Raw genomic sequence first — 15,805 nt, forward strand, 5'->3', positions numbered from 1 at the left:
CCCTTCATAAATCAAACTCATTCAGTTTCCTTGTGTCGAGTTTGTGGTACACGTGTGACACAAAGAAAAACAAGTGTGCGTTGATTTGTACTGCTTTTTAATGTGTTTTTCCATCAGAAATAGTAAAAGCCATACAAGGTCGCAAACCAAAAAAAAAAAAAAAAAAAATGACAAAAGCTCTATACAGGCATAGTAGCTCATTCACACACATTCTACAGTCCAGACTGATCCGTCAGAGCGGGCGGGACGCCGCTACAGACTCTGTCCTGGCAAACAAAATGGCTGGCATTCAGTTTGAAGTCGAGGACATCCTCAAAAAAAAAATAAAAAATAAAATAAAAACACAGATTCTTCTGTCTCATAAGCCGAGTCAAGACGCAGTCGTCACGCGAAATTTAAAAAAAAACCAAAAACCTGATGATTATTATCTATCTATGGGCATCTTCTCTTGGAAAGGGCCGGGGGCTGAGTAAGACTGGAGGACACTGTGTACAGATTACAGTCAGCAGCGTTAACAACTTGATTCGAGCATGCAGGCTCCTGCTAATAAATAATGGAACATTCTAGTCAGATATAAAAGCCCTGTAAGTGCTGTATTTTTCTATTTTTTTTTTTTTTTTAAAGAAGTACACTAGAGTCGATGTAGCCCCCCTCCCCCCAAAAAACTACCCCTTATTATTTAATTAGTTTACATCATGCTGCCACTGAGCCGAGAGCGTCAGGCTTAAAGAGAGTCGAGATCCCGTCTGCTAAGAAAATCAGCATGTGAATTAACATTAAAAATCAAATTAGTGAACTCAGTTTGACGTGCCATGATCACAGCTAAAACACTGTATTAGAATAAGAAGTGGTTCCTTTTGTAATGATCTCTCTACACCACACGAGGGCAGCAGCTACTGACTGAACCGACTAGTCTTCCCATGAACGAGCTCGGGACGCAGCTCGGTCCGCCTCCGTGACGATGACACGAAACGGGTCGACGTCCAACGCCACGCAGAGACACGCTGATAATACTTCAACATTTAAGTGCTAAACTTGGACAATGTCTTTTTATTTTTCTAGGCAGGTTTTTTAAGTTAATAAAAACAATTGTGTTGGCATAGGATAACTCAAATTTTGGACTTTAGTAACAACAATCTTGCATACAAAATATTTCCCCCCTTTTTAAAAAAAAAAAAAACAAAAAAACAAAAACAAACGAAGCCTCCCCAAGACAACAAGAATGTTAAAATTAAAAAAAAGGAAGTAAATGCTGTGAAAAACAAAACATTCAAAAACAACAGTGATACACTTTTTTTTTAAATGCACACACTTTACACCTTTATATATGTCAAACGCACTGTTTTTGACTTTAGCCAAAATAAAAAGCAATCTTTTCTTCTCGCTTTCAGTAATCTTGATGTATACTTTATAATACATGTATACAAGATAACATAGAGCAACAAAGCAAAAAAAAATAAATATCTTAAGTCACTGTTTGGAAGTTTTTTTTTTATATATATATATATATATATATTTATCTATATATGTATATTTATATGTATAGCTTACTTTTGGGTAGGGTGTGAGTGTTAACAGTTTTGGCCGGCTGACGCAAAAAAGAGCTTCTTTTTTTTTCTACTGATGGAAACTTTTTCAAAAAAAAAAAAAGATCGTCCTCGCAAAAACACAACTCGACTCGAGGCCCTTCACCGATCAGCAGAATTAATGCGGCTATGTGTTTGCAGACGGGAAGCTGATACTCGCATGGATGCGGCGATTCAGTAGCTGTCTTACTGATGCTCTCCTGCGCTCACGTGGATAATGTAGATGAAAAAAAAAGACAAAAAACACCTGTCAGACTCTAGCTGCACATCTGTTGCATTGTTAGCGACACTACTGCATCAGACGGGGAACCTGTGGGAATTTTGGAGAACAAACTTTTTTTTTTTTTTTCCTTCTCTCTTTTTTCCAAGTTTGGCTATTTTTGCATATTTAAGACAGCCTGGAAGAGTTTTATGTTCTTCTTTTCTTTTCTTTTCTTTTTTTTCTTTTCTTAAAAAGCTCTGCATTACAAAAAGAAAGTCAGGCACCAAATGTCATCTAGAACAGTCCTACTCAGAAAGCAACCTAGAATATTTACACAGAACCTCGCCGGGCTGCGACGAAATGTCCGAAAGACAATCGCTGGCAGGACGGCAGCGGTGCAGAGTTGACCTACAGTATCAGTACATACAGAGAGAAACAGTTCAGTATTTTTGATTAAGCAGCCATATTTGTTTTACAAAAGAACACTTCCGACCCTCCGACAGTGGCACGCTATACACGCCCTGACTACTTTTTTAAAATCTTTGGTTGACCAGTCAAAAAGCCTGATAGATTTACAACCCACTTTACATCACACGACTTGACTTCTTCTTTTTTAAAAAAATAAAAATGAAACGAAACGCTTTTTTTTTAAAAATAACATTTGCACACACACAATGTCATTCCCTCGTCCCGTTCACGTGTTACCCTGCCGCGGGAGGTCCGACTCGCCCTCCCGTCCCATTGTCACACACAGCCACGCCCCCATCCTGCACTTCCTCTGGTCCGTTCTGGAGTCCGTCCAAGAAAGAAAAGCACATGCAAGCAAGCAGCACACACACACACACACACAATCACACCACACACACTTTGTTTCTCTTTCATTCGCCAAAAAAACAAACAAAAAAACACACAGACACACGAGTAAAAGAGCAGGAAAAAAATAAGGTGACGCGTAAAAACCAAATGCTAAATTGTCCAAAAATGAGAAAGTAAGTGTCTGTGGTTAAAAAAGGAAAGAGAAATAACCAAAGGCCTTATAAAAAGCGCCAGGCGTTTCGCGGTCAGCGCTCATCGTTTCTGCGCCGCGATCATCTTCAAGACGAAGCTGACGATGGCGTTGGCGGGCTGGTCGGGGTCCAGCTCGGCGAAGAGGTGGCTGACGTTGTCGGTTGTGCTTCCCTGCTTACGCGCAACGAACCCAAACAGCCTAAAAGACGAAAAGACGCAGAGTTTACAATGGAATCCAAACAAATGGAGAATGACATATGTAAGAAATCTGGATTTAAATGAATTATAACATGTTTATAGCAAAAGATTTGTCAAGTACAAAGTGTATTAACTCAAACTAGTTTGTTTGCTGTTACCTTTTTCATGAACTAGAATCTGAAATATATATTTTTTAAATGATGCCAATTTTTTAAATACAGGAGGATATTTACTATCTGTGGTAAAAAATGTTTAATCCATCAAAGTATTACTTCGATTCTTTCTGGCTCTTTTTACTTACTTGGCTGTGCCTCCCTCAGGCTTGTTCCACCTGTAAACATTAGAAGACAGAGTGTATTAATATGTGTAAAGTGGACCGGCCACTCTTCTGATGTTAATGTACAGGATGCTGAAGCTTCTCAGAAGTTCTGCCTCTACAACGAGTCACTTATGTTTCTTTAAATCATTGTTTTCATGTGTCTGTACTCACTTTCTGTCCTGAGGGTCGATATCGCAGAACGTGACAGTGTTGTTGGGATAGTGGCGTCGGAAGAAAAGCCTGAAAAAAGAAAAACAGCAAACCAAAATTTTGAAATTACAGAAACACCAAAATACATGAAGGAAAAAGAAGGTTAGGAGTGGAACATAGTCCATCAAAATGTAATCATCATCATCATTTTGACCAGCATGACCAAGAGCTCGTCTCAGGAAGTTGTTTAGCTAACGGACATTGCTGGGTGTTTTTCATTAAGTTGTCTGATCAACTGAGATCAAAGTACACAAGCCTTACTCAAATATACTTTGTCCATGTTGATGTGCAGATATTTCTCAGTACAGTTTAATTGAAGGTGTTATCACAATGTCGCCCTACATAAAGCAAATCTGGGTCCTTGACTGACACACTGTAGTAAATATGATCCTGATCCTTTAATCCTGCGTTGGCAATAATTTATTACGTCTCACTGTCGGCGGTGGCTCGTGTTCACACTCGCCCGTCAAAAACAACAAAACGTGTTCAGACGTTAAACTCAAATTTCCTGATGTCATGCAGTGTTTGTCTTGTGCGGCGTCTTTTCAGGACGTTGTTAAACTCCGGGCAGGTTGTACCCAGACTTACTTCCTCTGGTTGTCAGTCAGCGTGATGCCCTGCGAGGACACCTTGAAGTGCACGACGGTGGCAGTAGGAGGAGGAGCAGCAGCCAGTGTCTCAGAAATGGCCTTGGCGACCGCCTGCGGGCCTGTCAGGGACTCCATCTCCACCGAGTTGATGTAGAGCACGTTGCATGCTGGGAAGACAGCAGATGTTCCAGTCAGGCAAACAGAAATTACACAATGTCAGAAGAGATTACATCAAGATGTGGAGATTTCCAAACAGACAGTGTAACTGGAAATGTATTTATTGCAAGAAGAAGAATCCTTTTGAAAGTGTGTTTTTTTTTTTTTTCGTAGCTTCTGTTTTCATCTTTTCATGCAGAAATATTGATTTCCATGCATGTCTGGAGCAAAAAGCTGGCTGGAGTCAAACAGTCTCCAAAACAAATCATTCCACGTAAAAACATTCTGCCTGTTATTGTACAAGAAGCCGGACCATCATGTTAACAGACAAATATCTTAAATCATCTCAATGAATTCGGTTTCGCAGGGTTTCGTTGGCGCAGGTTACAACACACACAGACACACGACAAACAGAGAGGATGCACATTCCAGATGTAGCTTTCCAAATTTAAAAAAAAAGTGCACAGGGTTTACCATGGGAATCAGCAGGGGCCCTCTGCACTGGGATAACAAGGACGTCACGTTGTCAGTAAGATGATTCAGGACCATTTTTAATTACATTGTCATTAATGTCCGAGAATCTAAAGGCTGTCTGAGTGACTGAGTGGCAGTGAGTAGATGTTTTACCTGCTCCTTGTTTCAGACGGTCAGCCGCAGGATTTGTCGTCGCGACTTCTGGAACTTCCTCGATGAGATCTACGTAAAACATGAGAGAGAGACGAGTTAACAGTTTGGGTGTAAAGTTCAGTTCTTCAGCAGAGTTACTGTGTTCATCATGTCCATCAAATCAGCACGTGTTGTTTACTATCTTAATTACATGTTCCGGGCTTTATTGTCATTTAAAATACTCCATCACTTCACAAAAATATACATAATTATCAGGTAATAAATATAAAATTGTCAAAGATCAAAACTGATAACAGTGAGCAAACACTCAGCTGGTGTAATACTGTTTCTGTTTGAATGAAGCTTTTCTTCGATCAAAAATCACTTTAAAATGCACAGATGTTTGGACTCCACTGACCTGTTGTTGGGATGAGTAGTTTGCAGGGTAGGGCCAGTGGTGTGATGGCATGTTGGTAGACCAGGGCAGACAGACAGCCTGTCCAACAGACACAAGACACAGTCAGGAAATAAGACAGGAGGCGAGTTTTTAAGAAGCTAACTTGTCGTCAGTTTATGACCTTTATGTGTTCCCCTTGTTTTGCTCTCAACACGTACGGTTTTACATGCAACCAACACTCGCTCCATCGGGATTATTCGACTACAACTCGGCACATGAATGGAAACCAGAACGCTTAAGATACCAAAATCTTCTCTGAAGTTTCCACACTCATATGCACACAGAGATTAACACGTTTATACTGTCATGACAGAGTAATCCACCGATTAAGCATTGCACTCTTAAAACAATGTTGTAAACACAATCGATTTCCAAATTGATGCAGCAGAACCACAAATATTGTCTTTTTTAATTCCACACAGAGGTTTGAGGGGGGTGAGCTGCTAATGTAGCATGGAGCGGCTACCATCAAGCATACGTGAAAAGCAGGCTCCAGAGGTCTGCTACAGCTCGTTTTTCATTTCTGATGATTTATCAAACTTCATGCAGCCTCCTCTGGATCCATAAAAGGAATTTATACAACATAAACTCGACACTTGTGGTTATGTATGTGGTTAAATGTGTCTTGTTAGATACACAATGGTGAGAAAAATGAAGTCTTAACAATGCAAGAAAAAAAAAAAGCCCCTGGATTCTTTTGGAATTAGTCAAATCAAATAAACATAAACAGCAGCTGCAGCGATGAATTGAGTTATAGGTTCAAGAACTGGAGCGGAAGACGAAACAGAGAGCGACAAGACAACAGTTTACAGCTTGCCCCACTCTGTATCTGGCAGAGGAGCTTTGACTCAAACAAACACAGGCACACGTCATACAGCCTGCAGCGTAATTAGTAGGAAGAACATGAGTTAGATCACTTCAGTCAATACTATAATTACAGCTGGATTAGACGTTACAGAACTTGGAAAGGATCTGACAGAAACACAGGCAGGAGCGAGCGCTCGTGTTTTGACTTTTTCTCCTCCACGCTGTCAATGAACATGTGAGGGCAGCAGGCTCCCACTCACCGAAGTAAGGCTCGTTGGGACAGCCCTTCAGCTTCACTCCTTTGGGGCTGCTCTCAATCAGGAAGTGCCTCACCAGCTCGTTGGTGAGGTCACCTGCAACAGAAGAGCGGGAGAGGTGTGAGCGTGTTGAGGTAGCACACAGCTGATTAACGAGGAGACATCACCTCACATCTCTGGTATTAAGATATCAACTGTCTGAAGACCAAAATAGGGAGAAAGACGAGCGGACAAAACACACAAGGGAATAGTTGTGGTATTAGTCACAGCTTTCAAATTGCTATTGATGTGTAAACCCTTTACCTTTCTTGCTCTGATGCACTGTGGGTGGAGGAGAGGCCACCTTCATGGCCAGGCCGTAAGCCCCCCTGAACGAGTGACTGTCCCGGATAACAAAGGCTCCAGGCTCCCTCTCTCTCAGCAGGCTGATAGCTGTAACACAGCGGACATTCACTTAATTCTCATCGCTAGCATGTATTGTAGCAGAGTTAGCTCAGAGCTACAAAACATCTGTAGTCTCTTGGCAGGTCTGTTAGAATGTAAAATAACTTTAAGCACAAAAAAAACAGCAGGAGAAAACATAATCATAGAAGTGGAATACTTGATATATCAACAAGCAGAGTACACCAGGGACATTGTAAATGGAAAAAAAACTCTATGCCGCACTGGCTAAATTTGGATATTAGACACTGGAGGTCAGAGGAAGTCGGCTCATTATAGGATCAAGGTGAACTAAGAAAAAGGAAGCGAAACATTTAAAGAATGACTCAGAACAAAAAGGATTAAGTCAAGTCTTAACCTTTAGTTTGAAAAATTGCTGTCAGTCTGTATTTCATTAGAGGTACAACCTCCAACATGACACTTTGTTTGAGGCACTCCATTGTTCAAGGAGACGCACTTCAGATCCATTACTTCACTATTTAGTTCAATGCCTCCGCCTGTCCACATGTGATGGTTTAAGGAAGGAAGATGGATGAGATGAGCAACACATGCAGATGTTCCCTAATTCTCTACACATGGTGCGGCTTTTCTTCTGGGAGTGTAGGACACTAAGTATAAACCCTGTGTGTGCGTGATGTCATTGCAGTTGAGCATGTGCTTGTATTTAACATGATATAATCCAATACGGGCAATGAGCAGATGCAGATGGGGCAGCCAACAGCCCCTGACCTCACAACCAAACACGCAAGTACAGATGTGTGTATACCGGAGTCTGCGCGTGTGTGTTTGTGTGCACATGCATTCATCCAAAGTGGTAACGTTGTGTGAAATATGACGATGTAGGACCACTTCACCAAAAACAATGGAGGTCTTGTTCCTAATTGAAAAAAAAGAGCACCTGAACATGGACGTAAACTTCTCAAACCACTGCAGCAGCTTAATCTACTTCTCCACTGTCCATTACTGTCCTCTATATTATGCAACCAAGTCATATTTTCTACTAAATGCACATCCACAGATACTGATAATTGCAAAAGTGCTAAATAATTGGCCAGGCCTGTAATCAGTTTATACCCACTTCCTTTTATACTTCTTGCAAATGAGGTAACCCATTTACCTCTGTTGTTGGCAAACATAGTCCCATACTACACATATTCCAGCTCCAGTTTAGAAGTGTGTAGGGTGGAAAATCCTTTAATATACCTGTCTTGGTCAGTTAAGCAAAAAGTCTTTGAGCGTCTTACCTTGCTCCCTGGAAATTTCTGGCTTGTACCAGAACTTGGACGTGTCCTGGACAAACTTGACATTCAGCCTGCTCTCTGGGCTTCCATCTGCAACAAAAACAAATAAAATGTCACACAACATCAAAAAGTGCCCAACATCAGTCAATACAGTCAAAGTATGCAGTGTTTTGTTGAAATATTTGACCAGCTAAAATACTACAATGCAGAATTTTGACAGTACACGTCACATGAGATACACCCTGAAATTGCTTCGGCATAACTGTACTGTACATTAGAGTTTACATCTGACTGTTACGCTTAGTATGCCAAGCTTTTTGCTGTCTGGCAATATCTGCCATTATGTTTGAGGTCACTGTACTTTAAATGGATTAAAAGCACAACACAAGCAGAGAGGTGGCTGCCAACACATTGGGCTCTAAGCCACCCTATTGCTGTTGAATGACTCAGCCTGTTTCAGAAAGGCAGAAAAAGAAGCAAATAGAGAAGAAGAGAAGAACTCAACAAACAGTTTTCACATCACGTGTCCTTACCGGGCATATTGAACCTCGAGAAGTCAGAGAGGGTGTGGAAGTAGCTGGGAGTGCTTCCTCCACTCGCTGGGGACATTATCTTCCCATTCAGTGTGCCATAGGACAGTGCTCCATTTGGTCTATCGCCACTCGACATGCGCCTCTTCTCTGGAAGCTGGGGCTGGAAACCAGGGGCTGGACTACCCTGCCGGAACCCTACACCCATGCCCATCATCCCGCCATCCTGGAATCCTGCAGGCGAGATGGGGAACGAGGGAGTGGGTGGTCCCTGGTAGCCCGAGGAGCTGCTCTGTCGTGACAGGTTCCCATGTCTCTCATCTGGGGTGTTGTAACCACTGTGCATTGGGTGGCGGTCCAAGCTAGGGCTTCTCTGGGACACCTGCGATACTGATGGGTGACGGCCCAAAACTGGACTTCCTTGGGGGTGTGTGACAGACGGCTGTCGGCTGAGCACGGGGCTGCTCTGCATGGGCTGGCCCAGGGATGGCTGTCTGCTGAGGACTGGGCTCCGTTGAGACCCCTGTCCCAATGAGGCCTGTCTGCTGAGGACTGGGCTGCTCTGAGCCCCTTGAGACGGACGATGCCCAAGGATTGGACTGCCACTCAGGCCTACCGTACCCACCTCAAAGCCATTAACTGGTGATGCTTGCTGACCCACAATGATGGATGCATCCTGATTAGCACTTGGGCGCTGCTGGAGGATGGAGTTGTGGGTGGGGTGGCCATGGGTTGGGTGGCTAAGGATGTTGGTCCGGTGCTGTGCAAGGGGACTTCCGTGGCTGAGCGTTATCTGGCGGGGTTCTGAGGTGGGTGGGCTGGGATCTGAGGTCACGTAGGCCCCCTGTAGGGTGTTGGGGCCAAGGTAGGACTGTGTAGGGGTAGTAGTGCCAAGGTAAGAAGAGGTCGGAGAGCTGGAATCCAGGTAGGAAGAAGTGGGGGTGTTCAGGGCTTGATATGACGGGGTTGGAGTCAGGTAGGCACTCTCTGTAACCTGGGAACGGAAGCCTGAATCAGTAGTGGGTTGGGACGGAGTGCTGACGCTGCTCTCTGCTAAGGGGTGATCACTGGAAAAGAGATGGAAAAGGTTAGTAACCCACTGAACTACCTTTTCAACTTTCCTTTCATTTTAGTACACAAAAATGAGGGACTGCGATTAAGATTTGGCCTTGAATCAAAAATGAAACAGAGCGCTGTGTTTTTGACTCACCCCTGTGAGCTCTGGATGGGGCTGCTGCTGGACAAAGGTGGGTTCAGTGTGTGGGAGGATGGACTTTGACTTCTCTGCTGGCCTGTCGTCTCTCCTGGTGGGCTAAGGCTCCGAGGTGACGTGGGCTGATCTCCACTCGTCACTGCCGACCTCGCCACAGACTCAACGTAGCTTCTTGGTCCTGCTGTGAAAAATAAAGGGTTTCTTGTGAGCCTCACATTTACTTCAGATTTTCTGTCTTCTGGCTTTGCAGCTGTGTCAATGATAATTCCTGATTTCACTGTACTTGTCCCATAAAACTGTGAAAATGTTAAGATATGAAACATGCTTCTGTGAGAGTGGTTGTGACTTGTCCGGACAACGAATGAAAATGGGAGTGGTTTTGCCGCACATGATTCAAGTGAAATGCTGGCAGACTACAAAATGAGGTGGAGGATATTATAACCCTGAATGTCGATGATCATCCGTGGCATTATAGCAAGACTCTTACCTTCCTCACCCTCACTGCTCTCATCATCTGTGGAGCATCATTGGAGATAATCCAGAGAGACAGAATAATGTAAAAAAAAAATGTGTCCGAACTTATTCAATCTGGTATTAATAGGAAGTATGTGAAGCTAATGATGGGAATGGCAGGAATAGTAATTGAGGTTCAGTGTTCCCATTAGTGAGAGTGTATTTTGAGAAAGTTTAAAGGTTGACAAGCTTGTTGTGTTGGTAGTATCAGGGTTTAAAGATTAATCCAACTCAAATGCCTAATCTGTTATATACACCTCTGGTAATTTGTGTTTCTCAGGTGATCATACAGGCAGTACAAGTTTTACAATAAATAATGATGTAAACAACCATTATAATAGCAAAAGTAAAAACAATATTGTGGATTTAGTTCTTTACTCGTTGTCATCAAAGGTTGTGATTCAAATGAAGTGAGTGTTAGAACCTACCTGAGCCTGTTTGATTGAGGAGGATTTCTGCTGGGTTGTGGGGCTTCAAACCCAGGGCTGACAATGGAGTCTTGGCAAGACCAGGAGGGGACCGACCTGAAGGGAATAGGACATTTATCACCACATAGCATCACACAGTGCACACACCTTGACAGCTGCTACCTGGTGACACAGTCAAACCATGATTTATCTTTTGTTACGACCACTACATTTACGCTTGATTCACAAAAGAAATGCCATGATATCCATTTAATTTCCATACGGTCAGCTGTATGGTAGCTTTAAGTTGACCTTCAGTCTTGCTCACCATGTATTAATACACAGGTAAACAGCTGTCAAGAAAATACACAGGTAAACACACAACAGCGACATGTTCAGAGGGGTGCGTTCATGCTCTGATGGAGGGGCAAAACATGCATGTGACCAATCACAACGTGACAAACTGGCAGTGACACCACCTCATTCTACCATCAGCAGAATGACGTGTGCCTCAAACACAGGTGACATCAAAGCAGAGCTGCGTCAATCTGGACTTGTAAAGGTACCGCCAGGAGGATGGTACAAATACCACTCCTCAGATATTATATTTTTAGCTTTTGTTAATTTTATAGACTCTAGTTGTAGTTTTGATTTCCGTTTAATAAAAACTTCCCATGAAGTTAAAAGTGTCCATGTCAGAATAAGTGATTTGACACAGTCTGCTACATTAACACCAGAGGGAAAGAGGAGTAGAGTGTGCTGCCATGACTGCATTAGTCATATTCAGACTTATATTACTATAATCATCCTGACTGAATGTGCTTCATCAAAGGTGACTCCACTTTATGAATCTGTCTTGCAACTCTAGTCTTCCTGCCAACTACTCCTTTATTCCCCTCCAGCGTAAACACAAATAATCATGTAGGTGAAGATAATAACAACAAAACACATTTTGCAAACACAATTATCAAAAAGGACAAGACGTAAATGACTGGGTAATAACAACTGTAAGGGGAGGGCAAGCAGGGTGCTGGTTGCGGTGATACAAGGCAGCAATGGGAACCCAAACACAGATGACAACAGCAACACAGAGAGCAGCAGCTGCTGAGACACTGGAAGTTCACAATCACTGTAGGTCTTTGTGCTTTACATGTATGAATCTATGGATGTGTGTTTCTGTCTGCATGTGCTGCACGTGGATTTAGTTCTTTCAGTCACGACCTCCAGACAGTTAAACCTGTTGACTCTGGTGATCCTGTTCCGCTACCATTTTTCGCTGTCAGTGAAATGTCTTTACAACTTTGGGACTGCCATGATATTTGGTAGAGATATGGATGGTGTCCAGTGGGTTAAACCTAATGACTTTGGTGATTCTCAGACTTTAAATTCAGTGGCACCAGTGGGTCAAAGTTACCACACAGCCAGCTAAATCAATATCTCAATATCTACTACATGGATTGGCATTAAAGTTCTGTGTCATGATGTACGGTTGTGAATTTGGACATTAGTCATAACCCAATCTATAACAGAAACCCTCTATACATCTGCGTAGTTCAGGTCCTAACCTTTTCCCCAACCACTTACAAAATAAAATCATGTTTTTGATATGGATCAAGGACTGACAGGGATCTTCTGACTGTCCTGGAGCACCATCATGAGGTCAAGAATTATTATATAAAGTTACATTTGTATAAAACGTTTTCATGCAATGCTAATGACACTGCCATGCCTCACCTGTAGTGTCTGCTAATGCAAAGTATAAAAAGTTGGCATGCTAAACTAATATTAGGCTTACAGGCTTACATGGGAAACATTTAGCTTGATAACGCCTAGCCTGTGAGCCATGTCGTTAGCATTTTAACTAACAAAGCGGTGCCTAAATACAGCCTCACACATATGGTAGCATGGCTGTAGACCCTGTTGTCTACCACATACATAGGACATACATATACCTTTATTATACCTCTATTATAAGCAAAAGACTTGCAGTTTCTTCAATCTGCTCACCAAAGTGAGTTTAGAGTTTAGAATGTGTAGTGTGTGTGTGCATATGTGTTACTTGACATGATGTGTGTGTTGTTGCCGGTGCTGCTCTCGTGTGGCTCTCATGCCAAAGCGGTGCAGGACTGTGATAAGTGATGGTAAAGGGTCACTCGGGCAGAGGAGGGATGGGATGGGGGTTCACTTGGCTGACGTGGCGGGACAGTGGAACTCTGGTAGAGAGACGTGCATCTTCCACTTACCAAAGAATCCAAATCAATTCTTTGTACTTGCAACCTCGACGCCCCACATTTAATCGTGGCTGGTGTGTTTGGGGCGGGCTAAGTGAACACTGAAGACACACTACTCAGTCGATCAGCTAACCATGCACCTTTGACAAGTTTTGCAAATAACTGCAAAACTAATCCCAGTTAACTGATGACAGTTAACTTGATTTTGTGCTTTGATGAAGTTCTATTAAAAACACAAACGACAAAGGAACTCGTGTTTTGTCACATGCATATCTAATGCAACAATTAATAAAGTTGTCCAAATTAATTCAAAGTTCTTTGTTTATCTCAGAGAATGTTTGCTGCTCAGTGTCGAACAAAATGTTCCCACTTTGAGGGGCGGGAAGGATGTCATGCCGCGGAGCGGGTGTTAAAAATATGTTGTCTCTTTATGACTAACTTTTATGGGTGTGCCCTGGGGGAGATAGGCAAGAGGACTGGATGATGTAATTGGTGGAGCTGGCAAACGACGCGTTACCTAACATGTGAGATTGTATGTGAGACTGACGGAGAGGGGGTTGGAAGAGGGCAGGACTGGAGATGGGTGTGTTTATTTCTCCTGGGATGTCTATCTTGTCATTACAGTTTTACAGACTTCTTGCAGGATCTTTTTATTTTCTTTGTGAAGCAGTTTTAGTAAAAAAAAAAAAAAACAGGCTAAACAGAAAGTAGAGATGAAAATGTGATCAAGCAGCAGGCCAGACTTAAATTCGGGAGATGTTATACTGAACTGATTTGGCCTTTTTCTGTCTCTCTTTCCATTTTTTTTCTTATTCTGATTTTTTTACTGAATGGCTGCAGACATTCTTGTGAAAAAAGAGGGATTCAGTCTTCACAAGATGTGACCACTCAGGCATTTTGATGAGCCAACACAAGGCCAGGGCGCTGCAACTTCCCACTCGTCCACTGGACATTGGAAAAGGCAGCCCATTTACAATCTGAATGAAAGCGAGATGAGGCAGTAGCGATGATATTTTATCATTACTTGGAGAATGTGGTAGGAAATGAAGTACAAAAAGAGAGAAATTATTGTAAGTCAAGATAAAATATCTTCAGTGTCTGCCAAGAGTCACTGAACAAGATGTAAACTTACACCAAGACTTTTCTACAGTAAGTCTGTATCACAGGTTAATTTAGGTTTATTTTGTTCCTCTTAAAAAACAAGAATGACATTTATAAGTTGCTGCTCAAAGTAGACTCACTACTAAAATAAGCATTATCATTTTAATATTACTAATATTACTACATCTGAGCTCCACAGTGCCCTCTGTCAGCCGGATGGGGAACTTACACAGGTTGAAGTAAGGGGTTTGCGGCGAGATTGGGAAGGCAGGGGTTTGGGGAAACACCTCACCACCAACTGTGGGTGTAGGACTGACGGGGCCACCGTCCATCTCCTCGAAGGCCTCGCGGTAGCTGTGCATGTGTCTCTGGAAAGCAGAAAAATGACATGAAAAACCCAAATCAACATGCAAAGCAGAACACGTTCCAAAATGTGTACTTTCTACCTCCTTTGGTCGTCCTCCTGGGTTCATCGCTATGGCGTTGACAAACTCCGGAGAGACACAGCGGATCGGGGAGCGAACCGGGACATCAGGAGAGGGACCGTCATCAGGACCGTTCTGGTATTGGCCCTCGCTGACGTTGCGACGGCGGGGCAATGTTGCAGGATCATCCAAGGACACTGTCCGGGCCTGGACACCTGAGACAACACGCAAGGGAGTGTTAAAACTAAGCAATGTGGGATCACTGCTGCCGCTTTCCTCGTGAAAATCCATCACCGTCATCAGAGGTTAATGGTAGTCAGCCGCTGTGAAAGCTCACTGCACAGGCCGTCGTGTGCATTCAGGAGGCTGTGGCTCTTAAAACTTTCCAATTCAACATGCACACACAAGGTTAATGATTGGTTAAGCTGCTGATCAAACTGAAGACTGTCCATGAATGAATATTAAGACTTGACCTTGGAAATATGTTCTATAAAGTGATGTTCACCCCCATGTAGTGTGTTTTTTCTTTTTTCTAATGCCTGGGAGAAAATGTTCTCTCACACAATTGATCAAGATGATCTGATACACTGGTGCAAACTGTTGGTTATCAAATGCGTCAGTGTGGCCAGATCTGGCTGAAGCTCAAAGCAGCCAGTAAGCTCATTTCATTTCAGTTAATCTGGTTTGAACTGAAAGAGTCAGAGGGAGAGAGGGAGACAGAGAGGGAGAGAGGGAGAGAAAGCTACCAGCATAAAACAAACAGGATTTTCAGTTAAGAGCTTTAAGCTAATATGCGATGCCAATGACTGGCGGTTCGAGGTAGGAAAGCATGAATGCTGGCCAAAGCGGCAAAGCCAAATGTGAAAGACTATCGCTGGCTGCCCGGCAACTCTGGAACAAGATGAAGGTTAACAGGCAGAAGAAGGAGAAGTACAATAGGTTTAAGGAACAAGGGGACAGATTTGGAATAATAAATTCCGTGGTGTTGTTTGTTGCTAAGGCAGTTTTATCCTGCGAAAGTTCTACTTTCGTTGTCGGTCAGTGAAACGGTTGGTTTAACGATGGTTTTAATGGACCTGGAGCTGTCTTATTGTTTATCTATTTTAGAGCTTTTCTCTGACACCTACATGAGAGACGGTGGAATGATCTCACAGAGAATACTGAAAACAAACACAAGCTGATATCGACCTCAAAAATGTGACTGAAGACTTCTCTCAGTTTGACGCTACAAACCTTTCCATACACGGAAAAACACACCATGAGCCAAACTGTTATGGAAATTATGAAAATAGTCATATCTCATCAAG

The 15,805-nt window shown here is 42.8% G+C and overlaps 1 protein-coding gene across 17 annotated transcripts in view; it reads right to left on the reverse strand.

Annotated features, from left to right (window-relative positions):
• Window positions 1-594: 594 nt before the first annotated feature.
• The window catches only part of tns1b (tensin 1b), a 162,035-nt gene continuing 146,824 nt past the window's right edge, over window positions 595-15,805 (reverse strand). For 11 of the 17 annotated variants that reach the window (XM_037110280.1, XM_037110277.1, XM_037110285.1 and 8 more), the window contains 15 exons: window positions 14,520-14,713; window positions 14,303-14,441; window positions 10,763-10,858; window positions 9,819-10,002; window positions 8,612-9,675; window positions 8,082-8,168; window positions 6,700-6,828; window positions 6,400-6,492; window positions 5,294-5,371; window positions 4,897-4,965; window positions 4,744-4,770; window positions 4,112-4,280; window positions 3,485-3,553; window positions 3,296-3,325; window positions 595-2,995 (listed from right to left, as the gene is read on the reverse strand). In XM_037110280.1, the coding sequence (XP_036966175.1) occupies window positions 2,857-2,995; window positions 3,296-3,325; window positions 3,485-3,553; window positions 4,112-4,280; window positions 4,744-4,770; window positions 4,897-4,965; window positions 5,294-5,371; window positions 6,400-6,492; window positions 6,700-6,828; window positions 8,082-8,168; window positions 8,612-9,675; window positions 9,819-10,002; window positions 10,763-10,858; window positions 14,303-14,441; window positions 14,520-14,713 (2,567 nt within the window). In that variant the 3' untranslated portion in view covers window positions 595-2,856. The remainder of the gene's footprint in view (window positions 2,996-3,295; window positions 3,326-3,484; window positions 3,554-4,111; window positions 4,281-4,743; window positions 4,771-4,896; window positions 4,966-5,293; window positions 5,372-6,399; window positions 6,493-6,699; window positions 6,829-8,081; window positions 8,169-8,611; window positions 9,676-9,818; window positions 10,003-10,762; window positions 10,859-14,302; window positions 14,442-14,519; window positions 14,714-15,805) is intronic. The other 6 variants (XM_037110282.1, XM_037110294.1, XM_037110284.1 and 3 more) reach the window with 5 other exon arrangements.

Source organism: Acanthopagrus latus, chromosome 9 (genome assembly GCF_904848185.1).
Source record: "Acanthopagrus latus isolate v.2019 chromosome 9, fAcaLat1.1, whole genome shotgun sequence".
Classification (NCBI taxonomy): domain Eukaryota; kingdom Metazoa; phylum Chordata; class Actinopteri; order Spariformes; family Sparidae; genus Acanthopagrus; species Acanthopagrus latus.